General features: G+C 41.5%; 1 protein-coding gene across 2 annotated transcripts in view; it reads left to right on the forward strand.

Moving 5' to 3' along the window:
- Nucleotides 1-21862, forward strand: part of DONSON (DNA replication fork stabilization factor DONSON) — a 71496-nt gene that overhangs the window by 37111 nt on the left and 12523 nt on the right. For both annotated transcript variants that reach the window (XR_013599794.1, XM_078656943.1), the window contains exons 3-8: nucleotides 6456-6650; nucleotides 11077-11255; nucleotides 17423-17601; nucleotides 17705-17828; nucleotides 20005-20103; nucleotides 20329-20527. Coding sequence is in view for 1 of the 2 variants with exons in the window: in XM_078656943.1 (XP_078513069.1) it covers nucleotides 6456-6650; nucleotides 11077-11255; nucleotides 17423-17601; nucleotides 17705-17828; nucleotides 20005-20103; nucleotides 20329-20527 (975 nt within the window). In the remaining variant the exon portion in view is untranslated. The remainder of the gene's footprint in view (nucleotides 1-6455; nucleotides 6651-11076; nucleotides 11256-17422; nucleotides 17602-17704; nucleotides 17829-20004; nucleotides 20104-20328; nucleotides 20528-21862) is intronic.

Here is a 21862-nt window from a genome sequence, read left to right on the forward strand (position 1 = left end):
CACAATAAGACTCTGCGAATGCGTGGCTAGCAATATGTGATTTTCAGACGGTGTTACAGGAGAAAGTCTTTGCAGTACTTAATCACGACGACTGCATTCCTTGTTTGTACTGTTTTCTCTGTTTCTGAAACTGCAATAAAATACTTTAAACCTAAATTCATAACTACTCTTTAACATTACTGATGGCAACCTCACCTGATACACTGAGGTAATCAATGAAGGTAATCTTGCACGGGGTGGTCACTCATGTAATCTTGTCTGATGTGGTCACTATCAGCAGATTAGTAGCTCGGTATGACCTTCATTGGACATAAGTAGCTCTTATTACAGAAAAGGTTGGTGGCCCCATACCCAAACCAACCCCTCCTGCAGGAAGCAAAATGAAAGGCAGAGGCACTCCAAGAGTACAAATTATTTTTAACATGCATGTTGAAGTAGGTAGCCAAGTTGAAAACAACTGCGGATTTTGGGAGCAACTCATTGGAAAGGACACTGCAGCACAAAGGAAGCCGAATATCTACTCACTCGAAAAACAATATGGCTGACCACAAGTGGGAGAACCCAGAGCAAACTTATTTTCTCAAAGAAGCCTGATGAGGCTATAGAACTGTACCTTAAGGGTGACCACCGCCATTTTCACCTGAAGAATGCATAAAAATTGCCGGCAGAACGGAGCTGGCACGGAGCTGCTGTCTTTGTCCGTGTCCAAACCATGCCCCCATCTTGGAATCCTAGTGTTCGCTTCAAGCTATTCATAGGCTCCAGATGTAAAGCAGAAATTAAAGTGGAAGATCCTGTACATTTGAACAAAAAAGATAGCCCTTAAACCTATGCCTCTTTACTGCTGTGGCTGTAGTATTTATTTGGTTTGGGTGCTTATGCTTGGAAGAGCTGCTGCGTGGAAGCACGCACACTTGTTCTAAAAGAATTCCATTGTACCATGTTAAAGTTTTAGCAATTCTCAGCAAACTGCATGCTATAGTGTGTTTCCTGGGTAGGAAACTTTATTTGGGACAGTAGAGTGAGTCTGAAAGTCTCTTCCATTTTGCACATTTCTGTGCTTGTGAAGCCTTGCTCTCTCCAGCTTAACTTGTGTTGGATTTTGCTCTTTTGTCACCTAATTGTTCCATACGTTAAGCAGTGGTGCACCAACCATGAAGATAAAACTGCAGAGGAACCCTAGTGTAGTGAAACTCATCCGGGTAGGCTGAGTGCCAAGGTAGTTGGGTTATGCCTTTCTGATATTAAATACGTTCTATTTTATATAGCGCAAACCTAGCTCCAGATAAGGATCACTGGACATAGCTGTGAATGGTCCGAGTAGAACAAAGCAGTATAACAATGGCTATAACCTGATAAGTTAATTTCTGGATTCAGGGATGTTAATTTGGGAACTGTCCACAGTGTGAACAATTGCAAGAGTGCATGTTGAGGAAGAGGTTAGGAATTATGTAGACTGTTGGCCTGAGCTCCATTCTGAACAGAAGGGAAAGCAAGAGCAAGGCAGAGTCTGGGACAGTGGGAACAATTGTTTTAAGTGCTTTGTTACTGTTCAAGATTTTTCTGAATTTAGCTCCACAAGCAGTCTGATCTTTGTGTTGTAAGCTTTGATGACCACGCTAATACCGCCCCCCCCCCCACCCCACCTGATATACGTGCGTAAAAAAAATTGTCCAGAGATTTTCATTTTTGATTTGTGTTTTTGGATCATTAGAGAAGAAATTAATTTAGCTTGGGTAGACATTGTGGATCTGGGCCGAATTTTTATGGATAAAATTTTTTAAAAATGCAGACTAGTTGCAGCGATGATGTAATATTTCAGGAACCATGAGGCCTATATACTTCATATTGGTGTCAAAACGTAGGTTTTGTGGGTCCAGTAGTCTTATAGAGATGTAAAATAACTCCTCAGAGCAACCCTTCCCCTATTTTCCAAAATGTTGGCTATAATAGAGGATGTAGACATATATATAGAAAGGAAACAAATATTAATGTTTTATCCCTTTATGCATACACCAAACAATGTTTGATCTGAATATGAAAAAAAATGTTAATCACTCCTGTTTTAGACACAATTTCTTAGTTCACTTTGTTTCGGCATTCGCTAGTGGTACCTTTGTAGAAGGTTGAACATTTGAGAGGAGCATATAGACGGGGACCTATTTTTGTAGCGCTGGTTTTGCAAGTACAGGTGTAAGTTCTGTGGGTAGAGGCTTTAGCAATTTCATAGGTTTTAGTACCCCATCAATATCTTCCCAACCAAATTCACACAGATCTATCTCTACATATGCATGATCCAAAACATTTACACATCTTCTGATGAAGTAGAACGCTCTTTTATTGTGTCCATGCACAGAATGACATTGGTGGCAGGTCAGTTAGCGGGACTGATATCTTGAACTCCATGTACCGACTATCATCAAATGTGTGACAGTCAGAACTAGTTTTCCAAACACACACAGTATTTTTCTACGTCTTTAAAGTCACATTCTTCTTCTGCCTCAGTAGATCCTTTTAGAAACTTCACAGGTTTAGCAGTTAAAGTTCAAAGCTTTGTTCTAATTTTTCTCATAGTGTCTTCACCCATAAGTATATGTGCCTTGATATGAACACAGGGCATCTCTGGGTCAATTTTCTTGAACGAAATATGAAGCTGGATTAAATGTCTTTTCTCTCCTGTTACATAATGTATCCATAACTATGACAATCCTTGATTTATGAACGTTGCAACAAATCTAAGTAGTATCTGTGACAGTAGAATGTCTAGATTAAAACCATTTGAACAGCCCACTCCACATGTGGCACAACACAAAGGTCCGCTTCCTCCAATTTGCTGTAAAGTTTTTGAACAATATGTCCTGTACCTTTTTTAAATCCCTCTCTGCAGGCACCAACTGCTCATTGCCAATCATTCCACTTGCAATATTTGTAAATTCAGTGTTCACTGGAGTATCGGCAATGTTTTGGCGAGTTAACATCTCCAAGTTCATCTTGTTTCATGTTGATGACCAGAATGTATCCAGTTGCACAGGTATAGGTTTCAAATTATTGATGCAGGCAAGGCCGATTATTCCACTTGTAGATGCTCGTCTGATTCTCTCACGTTCTTTGACAGATTGTTCAAGAAGACTGTCAAAGACAATGTGCAGTTCTTGCAAGGTGCACACTGACTGATATCAGTAGAACAGTCTGAACGACCTCCCCAAAGTTCTGCATGAATGAAATCTTGAGCATTCGCAATTGTGACTTATACTCCACAACAGCAGTTTTCATTGAGGACACCTTTTCAAATTGAAATTCTTCACGTGAGAGTTTATTTTCGAGCTCTTGTACAAGTTTGTGCTTCACTGGTTTGGTTGCAGCATCGCCATCAAATATTGTGTTGGAAGAAGATAATGTGGCAGAATGTCCTTGATAAATTCTCCGTTTCTTTTGCCACACCTAGCTCTCTATGTGCATGTGATAGTTGTTTTTTGTAACCTGTTTTGTAGTGGCTGGTAGCACGAAACTCTGACTATGGCAATTAAAGTGTGGAATTTAAGCTTTAGTGATTATGTCAAACAGCTTTTTCTCTTTCAATACAAATCCCTTCTGCTTCAGTTCTGCGTAGTTTCGATCCATGTTCCAGGACATCTAGTAGATGTGTCTTTATTGTTATCCACATATTGTTAGGTCACAAAGTTGTGGAGTCGTACAGGCTCAGTCATTTCAAAGGAGTTTACTTGCTGCATTGAATGAAGAAGGCTGTCAACATGTTTATTAAAACGTTCCCATCTCTTTCCCACAACTTAGTGATGAGGAACCGTTTTATGATGTTCGATTAATTTTGAATTTGTCATCTCTCTGAAAACATTGCAAATAGAAGGCACTTCATGGTAAACTAGCTGCCATTGAACAACCTATTCACTTTTACGTGTCTGGCCAACCATTCCCTCTCAGCTTTTCTGTGATCTATAGATGGTCTGTTCCACTTTCATTTCTGGAGCCACAGCATTGAACCTTCTCTCTCCGTTTCAGAACAAAATGTCTTTGGATACATTTTCTGTAGAGGTATGGTTTTCCATCTCTAGCTTCTTCATTCTTTCCTAATACCAGGACCCATATTTCAGGTAGTTTATGCAATCGAATTCGCGAAACACAGTAACTAGTGACTCCTCAGCTCTCTCGTGCAGCTCCCAATTACCTTCCGAATCAGCATGTACCAAGTTTTTCACTAGAGCTATCATGTGAAAAACTTTTCCCTAGTACTTGAAGTTCTGATTTTTCTCTTCATTCTTTGCCAAACTCTATGAACTTGGTTTTCTGATTTTTGAACGGAGTATATTGAACATTGACTGGCTTTGCATTGTGTGTTTTGAATGAAGAGCACCCTGTGCCTTGTTCACTTCTGAGATAAGATATGCAAAACCTAATTTATCAATCTTGTTCCAGAAAGCATTCCAATGCAATGTTTCTATAGCCTCCGATATGACGTGCTTACCTTGTAACGAATGAACATTACTAATTCCGCTCCATACAGACTGGACGCTCTTTCTTCCAAAGAGTTCAACCTCAATAAGTGCGGAGTCTATGCCAAATCCACTGAACGTCTTGCACACCGCAACAGAACTTTTGTCATATCGAAAATGCTGATCATTTAATAAAGATCCTCACAATTTTACTGGATTGCTCATAAAGATGTCCGCTACAATACGGAAAACACCTTCATTGCAGAAAACTGGCCAGATAGGCTTGTGTTGACGCTGAGCATGCACATTTTGATATTTTTTTTTTTTATTTTTTTTTTTAGAGCTTTGTATACTGATTGTGACTGGAGATGGTATTGCTGGTAAAAGCCCAACCTTCTTCAGTGGGACAGTATTCTAGGAGATCAGAACATGCATTCCAACCCACAGAAGAACTGGCTTTTCTGCATCCTCCAGTCTGCACCAAATAAGCAATGATAATTCTGTTAAATCCGCTTTGCAGACCGCAGCATTCAGTAGAAGAACCATGTCCACAGCCACTTTGAAACTTTCTGGCGGACTGGAACGTGTTGATGGCTAGGTGTGATTTTGTACCCGTTTGCAAGGCAGTTGGGTTACAAGTTTGCAGCATAGTTTTATACCCACAGTTTGTTTTCCAGCAGCTACTTCATTGGTACAGTCTTGAAAAAGCACCATGGCAGTATAATCTGTGCTGAATGTTCCAGACAAAGAACTGTCTCCAAAATCAAGTTTATCAAGAAAGAGCAGCAATTGTAAATCCTTTTCTGGTAAAGTGACTTGGAAGTGGTGTGCTGTCGGATTCACAAGATTTTACAGCATGAGCTGGTAACAAGTTCCTGCTTTGTACTATGTCATTATTAGTTGTGGCACCAATCCTTTTCATTGAAGTGATTAGCTCTCTACATTTGGGAGCTCATTGTACATTCATATTTTTCAGTGAATGCACGCATGCAGTTCGGGTGGGCATACTAAGCCGCTGCAATATTTTCCAAGCCTTATTCCATTGTATACAACTTGTAGCATTTGTTACAATGATAGAATATTTGATCCTCTGCTATCATTTGCTTCTCATGTTTACGAATTTGAGGCCATGGAAAACCTGCAACCAAAAAAATATTGAAATAAATAAATTACCAATATGATGGCTAAAACACATCATTACAGAGCCGCCATTTTTGAAAATGGCAGAAGGGTTGCTCTGAGGAGTTACTTTCTGTCTCTATGACTACTTGACCCCCAAAACCTATGTTTTGACACCAAAATGAGGTGTATATAGGTCTTATGGTTCCTGAAATATTACATCATCATTGCAACACATCTGCCATTTTTAAAAAGATCGTCCAGGAACATTCGGCCTGGATTAGCAGTGTCTGCCCAAGCTAAATTACTTCTCCAATGATATAAAATCACAAAATAAAAATCTCTGGACAACAATTTTTTTGCAAAGTTATATCAAGGGGCCAGAGGACGATGCAGTACATCTTGAAAAAATCTACTGTTGGGGTATCAATTTGAATTTTGTGTGGATCAGTGTGAAGCGATCATTTTTTTTGAGGCTGGTTGTGGTGTGCACGCAGCCAAGTAACGCCCCAAAGTATAGTTAAATACATGTTTTGCTATTGTGTTAAGGGCAAAGGCTTATACTATTTCTAGTCAATTGAAGGAAGGCAGACGCCTGCTAATATTTAGAAGGTTCAGTGTACCAGAGCTTTAAGGTTTAAGACCGCTGGGAGTCATTAGTGGGCAGGGAAATCTGTATTGTTTATGTATTCCATGGGAGGAAACAGTGGTACAAGACTGTTTTAACACTTTATGCACAAGAAAGTTTAACCAATTAAAGGGATCTCTATGGTGTCAGTGTTTCATGCTCTTGTTGACGCATTTGCTGAGCCTCAGGTCTAAGGGCCCTTGTGTTTAAGAATCTAATGCTTGTTTTTTATTTTTATTTACTCAATTTGTTTTGTATAGAGTCCTCAGAAAGCCTCACCGCCTGACTCTTTAGGAACCGATGAATTTCCGGCGGACTGGAGCATTAAAACACGTCTACTGTTCACCTCTTCTCTACCTTTCACCTGGGCAGATCACCTAAAGGCACAAGAAGAATCGCAAGGGCTTACTATGCATTGTCGGGCAACAGCAGTCAATCTCCCACCAAGCATACAGGTAAAAATGATTCAAGCAAATGTGCCTTTGTGTTTTGCATCTGTTTGCTTTTCTAAGCTAAATAGAATACATTACTTTTGTATGTATAGACTTTTGCTGCTGTCAAGGTCTGACTTTGAGGTGTGCGATGTGTACAAGAATTAGCCACTTAATTGCAAATAACACTTTCCTTAATTTGCACAGCAAATTATAGGAAATATGAAATATGGAAATGGCTTGGATTTTTGCGATGGAGATGAGCTGTTCCAGGAACCTGAACAAGTTGGGGAAAGGGCAGCTGTAATGAAACCGTTGAGTTGAAAAAATTAGTTTGAATGAATTTCTTGCTCCCATGTCCACATCAGTCAATAATCCTATTAGAATGATTCTCGAGAGAGGAGTCTGGAAGCAACAGTGTTACGAGAGGAACTGCAGAAAGCTGACCATGTACTTTATATGGATTTTTTGTCTATTCCTTACAAACTTTCAATGATTTTGACAATCTCTGTTGTAGCGATGGATTTTCAACAATTGAGCTGTGTTGCGAAGCTATAGCTCCCTCTGTTATGGTGTTCTTTTGAAACATTTCCATATTTGTTTGGTTATCTAATAGGTATTTATCCATTTTTAGTTTGTGTTCTTGGAAAAAATAAAGTCGTACAGTTCCATATTTAACTAATAAATGCATAGTCCCGCTTAGACGTATGTTAGGTCTGTAAGTGGCCCTATGTGAATTACAGCTGAACACTTATCTGAAAACAGTTGTTTAGTGGGACAAATGCATGTCCACATCTGCTGTTGATGAAGGAAATATTCCTTTAAGTCCCCATGCTTTCATTCTGTACCGAGTATGGCGGTCAGTCCTAATTGATAGCACGACGCGCCACAAAAAAAAACCAGACTATTTATTGTATATTTCCATATACAGACGGAACAACACATTGTTTTGTATCTGTATTAGTGTGAAAATTAGTGAAAACAGAAAACTGGGCCTTAATCCAGCACAATATTTTTGGTGGAGGGTTAGGGGTTATCTAGAAGCAATTTTACAAGCATTAAAATTGTGAAGTAACTGTTTTTATTAGAATATTGTTCTGTGAGCAAAACCTTTTCTATCCATAACCGTCCAATGAAAGGGCTCCACCTTTACACTTTGCCCACTTGTCACAATATGGGCAAGGCTAAGCAATATAATCAAGCCTGTTTCTTAGAGCATGGTTTTATTGTGTCTGCAAGTTGTTATTGGGCATCCGCTTTTGAAGAGAAAAGCTCCAGAAACGTGCAAAACCATAGACATTGTTTACCTTCTGTTTTGTTGGTGCCACAGTTTCCAGACTATTTAGTCTGATCAGCCTATTAGTGCTGGACACAGTCAGACTGAAGACAACTATGCAAACTTACAACTGTACTGCTTGACCAACCAGTCAGGTCTGTTGCATATTACAAACATGATGCAGGAGGCATCTTTCAAGTTTGTTTATACTCTTCGGGCCTGCTATTTGGAGTGCCCCCTTATTTCTTGATAACCTCATACCGGACAGCATAAACAGGATCTTGGATCAGCCGTTATGAATTTGCACGGGGATAGAAGTGACTGGGGTCGGTGGCAGCAGTGTTTTCCATGTGGTTTGCTACTTTTTATGGGCATGTTCCTTTTGTGGCCTTCCCTTACTAGAATTGATACCAAGAAACAAAATATTGTTTGTCATGTCTGAAGGGTTTTTAGTGACTCAGGAATATAGGCTCTCTGCTATGTAAACGTTAGGCACTCTACTATGTAAACCTCTGCTTAATTATTGCTCAGTTGGTTGATGTACGGTGCTACCACGTAAGGGGATATTCCCTAAAACCCCTAAGTGTGTGTAGGGGAGGAAACCAGTCCTGGGCACACGTAAACAAGGTATCCGACAAAATGGGTTTCTCAAAGAAATGTCAATGTTCATTTCTAGTGAATTGATTCTTGATTTTATTATGCAAAACGAGCAAACGAAAACCAGCCAACACGTTTTTCGTCTCCAATAGGAGTGATCCAGTGACTTCCTCAGGGCTGTATGTAACGATGCAAGTCTTTGTATAAACGCTCTGGCGGTGATAATTCCAACCTGGCTGGTAATGGCTTCTTAAGTGAGACTGACTAAACTTTCAATATCTGAAGGTAACATAAACGCGCTGCTGGTGATCATTCCAACCCGGCTATAATTGTTATACTTCACGTGAAAAGAGTAAGAAGGGTGTAACTGGTACAGTTACATCCGATTACAGGTAATCCAGTCAAAATTTTATGAAAAAGTGGCCACGAGCTCCTAGCGGGACGTAGGGTGGTTCCAGTTCAGTGTGGATCTACAGCAGATATGCTGAGGTAGCACGCAGCAGTAACTATGGACGATCAAGCACTAAAGACTTGCATCGAGTGTTAAATACACGGCGGGTAATCTGTATGACTTCAGTGGGTACGCTCAGGTGGCTCGCTGTAGTATCCCTGGGCGGACAGGCACTGTGGAGGTGTGCCGCGAACCTATACTGCACAGATGATAGGCCGTGTCTCTTACAGCAGGTACACTGTAGTGTTGCACGGCATGAGTGCTTGTGGTGTCTCCTGGATGTCGATACCCAGGAGACATCACAAGCACTCATGCCTTGCAACACTACAGTGTAACCGCTAAGAGACACAGACTATCATCCGTGCAGTCTATGCTTGCGGCACACCTCCACAGTGCCTGTCCGTTCTGTGATACTGCCGCAAGCCACCTCAGCGTACCCGCTGAAGTCACACAGATTACCCTCCGTGTATTCGACGCACGTGGCATGTCATTTTTTTTTTTGGTGTGCTTTTTTGGGGAAATTTTTGATTCAAACAAAACATTTTTCATAACCGTTATGCAGTCAATGATCTATACATGAGATACAGTCTCTTTCCCCGGCAGACATTATATTTCCATATACTTGTTGTTACATCCAGTCATTATCTTCCATCTACAATTAGGCAGAGTCCATTTGAGGAGTGCACTCATGGATTATATGTTAATCTCTCCTGTGTAACAAATAGCTTGTCTTTAATAAGTCCCCTCTCCAACTTCTCGTTCCCGCTGTTGGTTCTAGTGTCCAATCCAATAGCGGAGCGTTGGAGAGATCCCACTGCTATATACAACATGGGAACTCCCCTCGTGTCCCCCTCATACACATCGGAGGGTATTATATCCCATAGGTGTTATACCTTAAATCTGCTAGTGCCCTACTGTTTCAGCACCTGTTGCTATGGTCTCCTGCGGGTGTGCCAGTAGGTAGCATGTCAGCGGTGCCCAAATGTCACTAGGCCTAGATGCACAGGGCAGCAGCTCAGCGTATGTAGTAAGTCGCTCCTGGCAGGTCACCAGATGTCTTTTTAGTGCTTGATTGTCCATCGTTACTGCCGCGTGCTACTTAAGCCAAGAAAAAAAATATTGATGCACCATGAGCACAAGGAATCCTCTAAACTGGTATTGTAAGGCAGAATGTAGGAGTGGAGCCGGCGTAAGGGGCAGCGAAGAGGCATTTTCCTCATAGACCCGCAGCAAGGAAGCCCGGGTAACCCATACGTTAAATACGGTCTCATGGAGTAACAAACTCCTAATCAAACAGTCAGCTAAATAGCGGTTAAGTAGGTACATTGGTATGCCTTCACTTGTAAATATCACTTTTTTTTAAATATTCAAAAGACGCGATTAGAAAAACGTGAGTACGGTGGGGATTTGTGTACCTCAGTCCTGAAGATGTTTTTACATCGAAACATGTTGACACACAGATAGGAGGTGGCGCACTTTAACTACGCCATTACCTCCTCACTTATTTTTTACTAGTACCAGCTCGGGGGGCAATTAAAGTTTTTTTGCTACCCCACGAGTCAGGTGCTTTTTAAGAACCCCACTCATTATCCTAAACCCCACCACAGCACTCACATAAAAATCCCTCCCAATACACCACACATAGTCAAGAAGTGCTCCCACGTAATCGTTGGTCGCAGCACGCCGTATCCCGTAGAGGGATACGATGACCCCGATGATGAAGCATGACACCAAGGGGCCTGTTGGTGTGTGAGTGGTACCCAAAAACACCTAACGTGTTCCCAACCATAGTAGGGACACCGTTGACCCATTACCATTACTTAATGGATTCCTCTTGTTTATAAATGTAACTCTGGGAGAACGAATCCATTTCTAGGTGATATTCTCTCTCTCCTTCTTTTGTTTGTAATTGGAGTGTGGTTTACAGCACCCATATTCAGATCTTCAATTAATAACCCACTGGAAATGAAGGCACCCTAAGATTCAGTTTTGAAATATGAATTACTTTGACTGGGAAAGCAGATGTTTAATCATCCGCCTGTGATGCATGCTATGCTTAATAATGTTTGCTGTATTTTAATGTACCACCCAGTGTATGTCCCTTTTTTTTGTTGTTGTTGATATAGGAACCCAAATTGTCAACAGATCTGCGGTGTGCATTCCAGCAGAGCCTGGTTTACTGGCTTCATCCGTCACTGCCATGGCTGCAGCTATTCCCTCGCATTGGTGCTGATAGGAAAATGACTGGCAAGGCTATGCCATGGTCTCAGGATGAGGCTTTGCAGCAGGTTCTGATGAGTGAATGGTAAGTAAAGTCCAGAATTCCCTGTTGCAGGTTATATTTGGGCTAAGCTTAAACCAAAAAACAGTCATTTTGGTTTATTCTGTTGAAAATCTCTGAAACTCATGCTAATGTCGACTGGCTTCTAGAGGGTTGGACTCTGGGATTTTCGTCAACTGATCTTTCTATCTTTCTAAAGCATGTCTTAGTTGAAATAATTTGGGAAAAATGGGAGCTGTACTATTAAGTGCAGATATGAGGCCCTCAAAGGATTTCAGAGTGGAGCTTCTTCTGTCAATTGTCTGTACCACCCAGTATGTTTTATGGCGTTCTACCATGATCTGACTGACTTGTGACGTCGGGAAGGGACTGTGTGGACTTGGACCCATATAAGAGGGCTTGCGAATTGCAAGCTGGAAAGATGTCCAGCTCAAAACCTTGTGCAGGATCATCCCAATACTTCCCTTGGGACAAAGTTATGTAGATTGCCAAATATTTAAAATTATCTACCTTCACTGGGAGTGTTTTTCATTGCGTCTCCCCAACTGAGAATCTCACTGGCACTAGAACTGCTTTGTCCTTCATAGTGACCCTAGATAAACCTCTGCATGTGTCTAGTATTTTTGTTAGGCGTTGAGTGGATGTAGGGGGATCTTGTAAGAATCTAAGGTTGTAGTAATATATATATTCTTTGGTTGGTCTGTTCAACTGAAATCCATTCCCCACTGTGTCCTCCCGACCTCATTCAGCCAAGGTTTCTGTAGCGAAGGCAAGTAGGAAGGGGCGAGAGTAGTCACCTCTGTCACGTACCCCTCTCTATTGTAAAATCATTTTACCCTATTTCATCCTCCGTCCCATGTTGCCAGGTGCAGTGTCACAAAGACTATAAATTAGGTTTCGAATTTCAGCGTAAGGACTTGAAATAGAAAGTCACAACTTCTGAAGTTGAACGCCTTTTCAGAATCAGTCTAGGGCATGCAAGACTTCGAGTTCATGACTTCTAATTCCAAATATAGCCGTTATAGGCCACGTCTGCTGTCCCTCCCCAGAATGCGTCCATTTTGGTCCTGGTGTGTGAGGGACGTAATCACTTAGCTGTTTCACAAGAATGTTTGTACAAATATTAACCTTGATTAAGGGTGATTGGCCAATAAAATGAGGGCTATTCTTGGATGATATGCTTTCTTTAGGAATTACTGCAATTGTGCCCTGCACACATTATCAAGCAGCCTTCACTGCTGCGCTGCTTCAATTAATAGAGCAAATAAATGGTGGTAGATGAGGGTAGTACATTTCTTCTTAAAGAGCTCGACTGGTAATCTGGGACCTTGAGTCTACCTTAATTTTAGCATTGTGGCTGCTTCAGAAATCACTTCGATTATCGGTTGGTCTAGTTCTTTTGAGTCTGCAGGTTGTAGAGTCCATACTGTCAGGTCTTATAAGTGGGCAAAGTCACTCCATGGGGCAGTGTCAGGCATAAAGTGATTTCTTTCGTGTGTGGCTAATACATTTGCCATATCTTTCGCCTTAGTAACTATAGTTCCGTTCGATGTTTTTATGATGAGTATGAATCTGGTTGATTATGTCTATAGAAGCCAGACTTGTCTCCAGACTCACTTTGGGAGGCCACCAAAATAGGTCTAGCTGTATTGAGAACAGCTTTTAATTATGTTTGGGCTGCCTGAATATCAAATCAAAATATGCTTTATTCGATATCAGTGTGATTCCTAAAAGCATACACAATCAAACCAATATTAAGTGTGCAAGATAAAATGCAATATAGTGTTTAAAAAACAGATACGATACAGATGCAAATACAGCTTAAAGACTAACAGTACTCTGCTCCCATGTTAATAATTTCCTCCGAGTAATAACTGCCAATAACATTTTTGATAAAACACATGTATACAAATTTGGAAGTATTTGTAAATATGAAAACGTTGGATGACATTGCCTAAAATGTGAGGGCTTACCAGCGGCTTAACTGAGTGCCTCCAATCTGAATGAAATTTACAAAAAAACAATATGTGCATAGTTGACTTTTTAGATTGTCACCAGGACAATGCACTAGTTCACACGACCAATTGTTAATTTTAGGAAAGCTGGTTACACAATGAAAAATACCTCCATAGTAATTGATTGGATTGTTGGAGCCTTTTTTCTAATATGGTAACATTGTTTTTTAATGTGGTAATATTTGCCTAATATTAGGTCTCCTTCCGCTTGATATCTGGACTGGCTGTACTGCAGTTAACATCCTTGAACACCTCCGAAGAAGTATGTTATACACTGAATCCTTATTTACCTCAAAATATTCAGTTGCAGCTTTCCTCCTGGAGTCCACAAAGTCCTCCTGTAAACCACTATGTACTCAGGCGCCATAGTTCTCAATCTCTGTAGCCTTGACGGTGTAGGATAATGTTGTCAGTGAGTGGTCAATAGTCCTTGGGACAGTATCTCTAACCTTGCAATGTCTAGAGTGTCTATCACGGGAAGGAAATCATGGTCTATTCTAGGAAATGGAGTCTGTATGCTAGAAGAAAAGGCATATGACTGTTCTTCCTGGTGGCAGGTGAGTCCGGCTTAATCTCACCCCAGGGAATTCACCAAGTATGGCGGCATGGTCGGCGGTGTGTGGTTGAGGACTTTGACTGCAATGTCTCGGAGATTGTCCATTATGGCGTTGAAGTCTCTTCCGATTAGGCGTTTACTGTTTTGTAAGTGATTTAGTTTTGTAAATGTACACAGGGTTTGTCCATCAGGGCAAACGTAAGTAGAAGCAGATTGTCCATTTCTGTCCATCAGTAGCGCGGACATGAGGACAAAGCATTCAAGGGGGTCTGCTTGTTCTTGATTTATAGTGAAGGAGAAGGATTTGTGTGCAGGGATAGCCTCATCTCCAGAGCCGAAGACTAGGCATTCCCATGTTGTTCAGAAATTCCAAGTTTGCTATTTAGGCATATAGGAATAGTACCTCAGGGGTTTGGCGTTTGATGCACTGCAAGACTCCTCTCTTATTTGGTGATTTAACCCATTAACATTTGAAGAAAGGATTTTGGATGTGCTGGGGTGTCCGTGTTACTACCATTCACCACTAGTCTTTAAGAAGGCTGGGATGGCTATGTTTGTTGTCCGCTGAGCTAGGTTGAGACTAAATTTCCCCCCACCGCACTGCCTCCCTCCTTATATTTCTACCCAAGAAGCATCTTTCTCCTGAACTGTAGAACATCATATAACAAAACCAAATATTGAGTAGCTAAATGTCCACTTAAATCATAAGTTTAATGGATGGCCATGAGTGAAGTGTGAGCTCCAGTTTGACTGATCAGTAGTAAGACCTCTAACAAGATGTAGTTTTGGTCTGCAGGTGGAAGGTGAAGTGATATGTCATTTAATACCTTTTCAAGTTTGGGGTCTAGAGTCCTCTGTCGCTTCTTTGACCGTGGGTGTGTGTTGCTCTCCATTGTTTGTACTACCATTTTCCTACATCTTCTGAGCTTGGGTTCGTTGTTCCTTTGTTGTGTAGCCCTAAGTGTCTGGTTTGCGCTCATCTGGGTTCCTTTGGATTGCCTTGTTTCTCCTCCTATTTCCTTCAGCACAGTCCCAAGCTCTTTCAGGAGTATTAAAGTGTGACCTTCCTATGTGAATCACTTTAAGTCTAGTGATTAATAGTAGCATATATTTCAACAGCATGGCCTATAGTTAATTTTTCACTGCTGGATTTTTAAGTGTGTAATCTGAGAAAATCATGATTTTGGAGGAATCCTAGCAAGTAGTCCCGAACAGCCTAGCAGCTTTCTGTATCGCAGTTCTGTCTATGTAAGTGAGGGTACATGCGATAAGGAGCCTTGGTACAAAGGATCATTGTTCCCACTCCACCATTAAGTATTGGGACAGCTATTATGATGGAACCATGGCTGCAGTCCATTTTCAACTCCTCCAATGTTGTGGTGCCTGAACCTTCTCTCTGCATCTTCGACTTTGTTTTCTAATTGCTTGACTACTTTTATTAGCTATGTGATGTGACTTTGGAGAGTTTGGATCATGTCTTCAGTGCCAGAGTTTCTTCCTTTTTACTTGTCTTATACTGTCTACCACATTACATAGGTTGTGATGCAGCAACACGAGATCCAGGCTTATCTTGTTGATATTGCCATCCAGTGATTGTTGTGTGTCAAGGATCTTTTGACGAATAGCTGCTGCTAGTGAGGTGTACACCTCCCTCGCTGTTCCCGAGTTGTTTGGTGGGTGGAGAAGATTTGTTGTGCTTTGGATAGACAAATCTGCCAAAGCCACCAGTATTTCTTCTTTTGAGTGGGTGTAGGTTCCACCTTGTCTTTGACCATCTTTAACCGTGGGGGTGTCAAACTTCAGTCTGTCCCTTTGCCTAATATAAGATAGTAATGTGCGTTGGATCAGCAGGACGCAGTGGGTGCCAGTCCACACAAGGTGTTTGTGAGAGTCCTGATCCACTTGTAATTTTGTCTGACTTTACTACTACCTTCACATGAGTTGTGTCACTGTCTTGGTGGATTTGTAGTGCGGTGGAGTGGGTGTCCCTTCTGGGGGTAGCAGTTAAACGTCTTCTACAGCGCTAGGTCTTCTATTTTCCTTCTATATTTTTTTGGTCAGCTCTTGACTCTGGTGTCCATTTTTTTTTTTAGCTCTTGCCTTTGGTCTAATGATTGGCAGGAGGGCACAAACGGATCCCCCCCGGCTTCATCCCCTGGCCCATTGTGTATATACATCCCTGGTTTTAGGGTGGGTAAGCGGGGGAGTTTCCTCTCCTCTCCTCTTCTTATTTAGCATTCAAGTTGCCCTTTGGGGGTGGGGTGGTGACACTGCGCTGCAGGTGGGCTTTTCTTTGCAAGGGATAGGACCCTACTGGTGGAGGGGTAAGAAAGGAGCTCCACAACTCAAATCTTATTGGCCGTTCTTGTGCCTTTACCCCCCCCCCCCCCCCCCCCCCCCCAGTTAAGTGTTACTTTAACCCAGTATCTATCTTGCTGCCATCATCCATCCTGACCTAGTGGAGGGGTTGGGTAATGGATTCTGAGTAGGATGTACATTGAAGGGCCTTTTCTGCTTCTGGGGACCAAAGTTAGTATAGCCTTTACTGGTCGTTTTTTTCTCCTGTCCTGCTGTATTGCCAGTCCTCCTGGGCCCAATGCTTTCTTGTAGCAGGTCTTGGGGGAGGGGAGGTTTAAGGAAAACTTGTTAGGCCACAGACTCTATATCTGTTCTCGGGTCTTCTTTTGCCTCCTAATTTTCCAGGTTAGGGTGTGCTCACCTTGCTAGCAGTTGCCACCTAATGCCCTTTTCCAAGGGTGGCAGTATGGAGAATCTGCTTTCCATAGGATGCACGTGGGCACAGATTCTTCAACCACGTCATGCACCAGTCTGGTACCGATCACAAGGCCCCAGGATTCCTGCTGCACCTCCAGGCCTTAGTCTAATTTTGGGGTGCGGGCTGTCCCGAACTAGCCCACCTCGCTTCCCATGTCTGTGTATTCCAAGTCCTTAAGGTGAGTTGTGGGGCCGGAGATTCAACCTGCCACCCCCGCGAATCCCTTTCCTTTTGTGGCCTTGCCTTACTCTCCTCTCTAACTGCTATGTCTTTCTGTTCTGCACACCAGTAGCAGACCCATCACCAGATCTGAGGCCCGCCAGCCTGAGAGATCGGCGCTCTGTTCTGGCTGATGCAGCTTCCCTTCTGATAGATATACTAGTTTGGCTCTGGACCCGCCAGAAGACTGAGGATTAGTCTGAGGTCTCAGACTGGAGCTCAGATTAGAGCGACTGCTATCTTCAGCAGTCAAGCTACCTCCAGCCATGTTAAATCCATCATGACCTAGCATTTGATAGATTATTGGTGAATATGTTTTATAAGCAATAGTTTGCTTTTATTGCTATTTGTAACAGGGAATGGGAGCAGGGATGTTTACATTCTCAAAAAACAGTGTTTTTCTTCCTTTTTTTTTCTCCACCACTTATTGTTTGAACATGTCTGTAAATAAGCATTTGTGAATCTTGCTTAAATCTCGAAGGTGACTTAACTCTTCTGTTCATGGTGTTGCTTTTGTACATTTTTACCACAGCACCTAAGTTTGAGCTTTAGGTTTCTTTCACTGGGAATTATTTTCTCCTTGTAGTAAATATTTATAGTAACCCACATTTTCATTATCCCACAGGGCTCTTAGTTTCACTTCTTTGTACAATCTGCTGAAGGCGAAGCTGTGTCCATATTTCTACGTCTGTACCTATCAGTTTACCGTATTGTTTCGTGCTGCTGGCCTTGCCGGAAGTGATGCCATTACAGCCATCATGTCACCCACCACCCGAGGCTTAAGAGAAGCCATGAGGAATGAAGGTAGAGATGTTTTATGGTTTTCGGTTACTGTGGGATATCAGCATTATAGATTAACACAGAACCTGTACCCTACAACCAAATCTTTTCTTTTTTCTACACTTAGGAATTGTATTTTCCTTGCCTTTGGTTGAAGCAGAGTTTGACGGCAGAAAGAAACAGAAAGGCTGTGAAACTTCAAATATGAATTTGAAGGATTTTGAAACGATCAACAGCTGTGCAGATGAGGAGTATGTTGTAAATAAAAATGTGTTTGTTAAATTTCCTCCTGAATTGGAGGTTACGTGGGGTTTGTGCCATCTCAGCCACTGGATACCTTTTTTCTGTCATTGGAATTATTGATTATGTAGTATGCACAACATGGGCTTGCCCTTTCCTGGTGAACAGATTTCCTGTCCTTCATTTCAGTCGCAGTCCTTCCAACAGCATATTACACGGATCAATACTATCCCCTTCCCAGCTCCCCACAACTCCAGCAATCTAGCCATTTTTTAGTTTGTTTTTAAAACATGAGGCAAAATCTTAGCGAGTGTCAATACTAGGGTGCTCCATTATAGTATTTTAATCCCTCATAAGCCTGGTCTTTCTCGTGGGAACAGAAAAGTTAAAATACCATTTAATTTAGAATTCAAATTTTTTTTCACTAATCGGGAAAACACATTTATGTTTAGGTTGGACAGGCAATTAGTTGACCTTTCTTTAAGATGACCAGCCCCGTAGAACTTGTCCCTTACTGCTGCCTGGTCTCTCAGTTCAATTTTCCACTTGTTTAATAGGGGTTCTAGAAGACAGGTTCTGTATTTAAGAATAGTTTGTTTTCTTAACTGCCCTTTTTTTTCTTTGTTGGCATTTTTGTTCTATAATAAGACTTAGATGGCATTTTCCAATAGAAGAATAAATGAGTCACTGTATGAAAATTGCTCCAAGTATTGTAGAAAGATGGGCAGAGTCGATAGCGTGAAGAAAATCGACATGGGCTGTTACAAATGATGTAGCAGGGGATAAAATCCAAATTGATTTAAGGATCATGCATCTAAAACCAAGCCTCGACGTCGTAAGTCCTAGGATTTCAGCTATGTCAGTGGAAGTCCCTCTGAGATCTCTGTTGTAAAAGGAAAGTTAAAGCTTACTTCTTAGCCTTCTACCAAAAAAAAAAAACAAAGAGAAATCTTATCCATGTGCTGCTAGGTTCCTTTTAGGCTATTGCAGTGTCCCCAACTCTCATCAGTCACCACTTGCACTGGTATCAAAGCCGCCAATAACTGCAAGACTGCCTTCGACTAAGAGACCCCCATAGCTCTCGTTTAGTGTCAAGAAGTTAATCACTCACAAGATCCCTACATGTCAAGAGACATGCAAGGCTGAAGACATTGATATTGTATTACACAAAGTGATATAGGGGATGGACTCTGTCTGATTACTACTTAACTTGCAGCACTCTCTAAATGTATGTGTTCTCTTCAGAATACTCTTGATTACAGAACTTACATAACTACCCTAGTGGATTTCCACCAAGGTCACCAGTTTGGGATGGGAAGAGGTTGACAAGGCAATTCTGTAAAATGTGCACCTCCAGAGATTACGTAAGCAATTGGTTCAGACGTTCATTCAACAGCCTGTGTCCCAGGGCTAACAACTTGGACACTCACAAGTGTCTTGGGCAGCTAGTTCACTTTGTTAGATTAATACAATTTCAATATCTACTTCACTGGTCCGGATGTCAGTAAAATTCAAGACTCCACAACCAAAAAGGCACTACAGCAGGAATTGTGAGTTTTCCGCTTTGTTCTATAGGATGGACTATTATACAATAGCTCTCTGCTCAGCCTAACATCCCTAGTTGTATTACTTCCCTCCCTGCTTTCCTGTACTAAACCTATAGGGGAGGGGGAGAACAGAACTTCCTTTTTGTTTTGTTCAGATGGTTTACTACTTCTGCACCTACTACTTTTATTTTACTGTTCATTTACAATTTTCGAATCCATTCCCCCTATCCTTCCTATTTTTTGCTTTCCACTTTCAGTGCCCAAAGCTATACGCTTGGAATGTTCACCAACCTTAACGTCCCTTTACTTTGAATTATTTTTTTAAATATTCAAAACAGTTGAAAAACTCAGAGCCACAAACACCTATAAGTAGCCACTGCTTGATATTTTTTTTTCCTGTTCCACTTGTAAACCTTCCACTCCAGCTTAGTAGAGTCCTGAAAAGCTGAAAGTCCGCCTAATCCTTTACAAACACGCAGGTAAAGATCACTCATTTTTGTCATCTTAAGTATGGTTTTAGTTTGCTTGTTCTGGAAATTCTATTCCAGAAAAACACCTGGGATCGGATTATCAAGCAATTGGTGGTTTCTACATAAATGTTTTTATCGTACAACTGCTGACTTTATTTTACTTTTTTCAGAGTACAAGCAGAAAGTGATGACGACGAAGGTTTCTCCTGGCTTGAAGAGATGGGTGTTCAGAATCAGATCAGAAAGCCAGACTCCATTTCTATTAAACTGTATCCTTTAATACTGGTATACTTTTTGTCATGTCGGCGGATGAAAATTTATTGTCACACTTGTCATTACTGGGTGGGAATTAGGACTTCAGTCCAACACTTTACTTTCATACTACAGTGATTTATGAGATTGTGCACCTGCTTTGACGGCATTGTTGCCTGTTTTGAAATCCCCCCTCGTCTCTTCCTGATCCATTTTTCCTTGACTGTTAAACATTTATTTAGCTCTAAAGAGAAGAATGAAGTGAAAATGGATCATAAGCCTGAGTCGGTTGTGATGGTGAAAGGGACGAACACTTTTACATTGCTAAACTTCCTCATAAACTGTAAGAGTTTAGTGGCTGCTTCAGGTCCGCAAGCGGGGCTTCCACCAACAATTTTGTCTCCGAACGCTTTTCGGGGTGCCACAATGCAAACACTTAAGGTATGGAGGCTCCAAATATGTTACTTTTTATTTAAATATGCAGGATTTTCACCTCAAAGTTGTAGATACCAATTCAGTCAAATCTTGTTATGAGAACCAACATCTGTGATTATGTAAGTCGGTGTTTACTAATCATTTGTCAATATCCCGCACACTACTACCACCACCACCACCACCACCATCATAATGAACATCTGATCAGAAAAGGTTCAGTAGACTGGTTGGAGGTGCCTCTGGGATTTAATAAACTCAGAATATACTCGAACTAGTGTCTGCTGGCTAGCATTATAGGAAAAACAGCACCATTTTTTAGTAGCTACAGGAGGGGAGAGGAGACTGGATTGGCATGTTCTTGTAGGTCTAATTTCTTGATGGTCTGTTACTTTTCCAGTAAATTAGCTTGAAGCCCAAGTACCACTTATGTGGAACAGTTCTTATTTATTTTATTTATTCAAAGTTTTATATAGCGCGGACAAGATCCTTACAGATATCAGAGCGCTTCACAAAGACAGGGTAGGGGCAGTAGGAATGAAACAGAGATAATGGGAGCAGTATAATAGTCACTAACATGGTAGGATAATAATAACATACATAAAACATATCAATATACAATCAGGTAAACAAGTAATATAAGACGGCACAAGTCATTGAACCCACTACAGAGGTGTTCAGGTACCGCTTGGGTGTGTGGATGGCTTATACCAGTGTTTTAGTATAGAGAGAACACTGAGTGGGGGCATCGGGAGAGTGAATCCGTAGACCAACGTGTATCATATATTGGTCGGTAGTAAGAGAGTAGCGTAGTAGTGTCCCCATCAAGTAGAAGTATAGTGCCAAAGGACAAGGTGAACAGTGATACAAAGCAGTGCAGAGTCTCTGATTCAGTACCTATAAGGTTCAGGAGATCTTGGCCAGAAGGATGGTTTTCACCTCTTTCTTGAAGAGTGCAGCGGAGGAGATAAGCCTGGTTTCAGGAGGGAGCGCATTCCAGATCCTGGGTGCCATTCCTGAGAAGGAACGCTTGTATGTTTTCTCTTTCCGGAATCTACGAGGTTTCAGGAGTAGATTTTTTGTACTTCTATTGGATCTCGAACCTCCTGATATAGACAACTTTTGAGCGAGGTAGTTGGGTGCGTTGTGGTGCACGGCCGCGTGTGTCATGGCTGCAATTTTTAGCTGTATTCTGGCTTCAAAAGGTAGCCATTTTAGAGATTTTAAGTCTGGGGATATATGCGAATGTTTTCTTGAGCCAGTAATGAGTCTCGCGGCAGCGTTCAGGGAGGCTCTTAAGGGTGCTGTTGTGGATAGCAGGAGTTCGCTGAGGGCCAAAATTCC

The sequence above is a fragment of the Lissotriton helveticus genome, chromosome 8, assembly GCF_964261635.1.
Source record: "Lissotriton helveticus chromosome 8, aLisHel1.1, whole genome shotgun sequence".
Taxonomy (NCBI): Eukaryota; Metazoa; Chordata; class Amphibia; order Caudata; family Salamandridae; genus Lissotriton; species Lissotriton helveticus.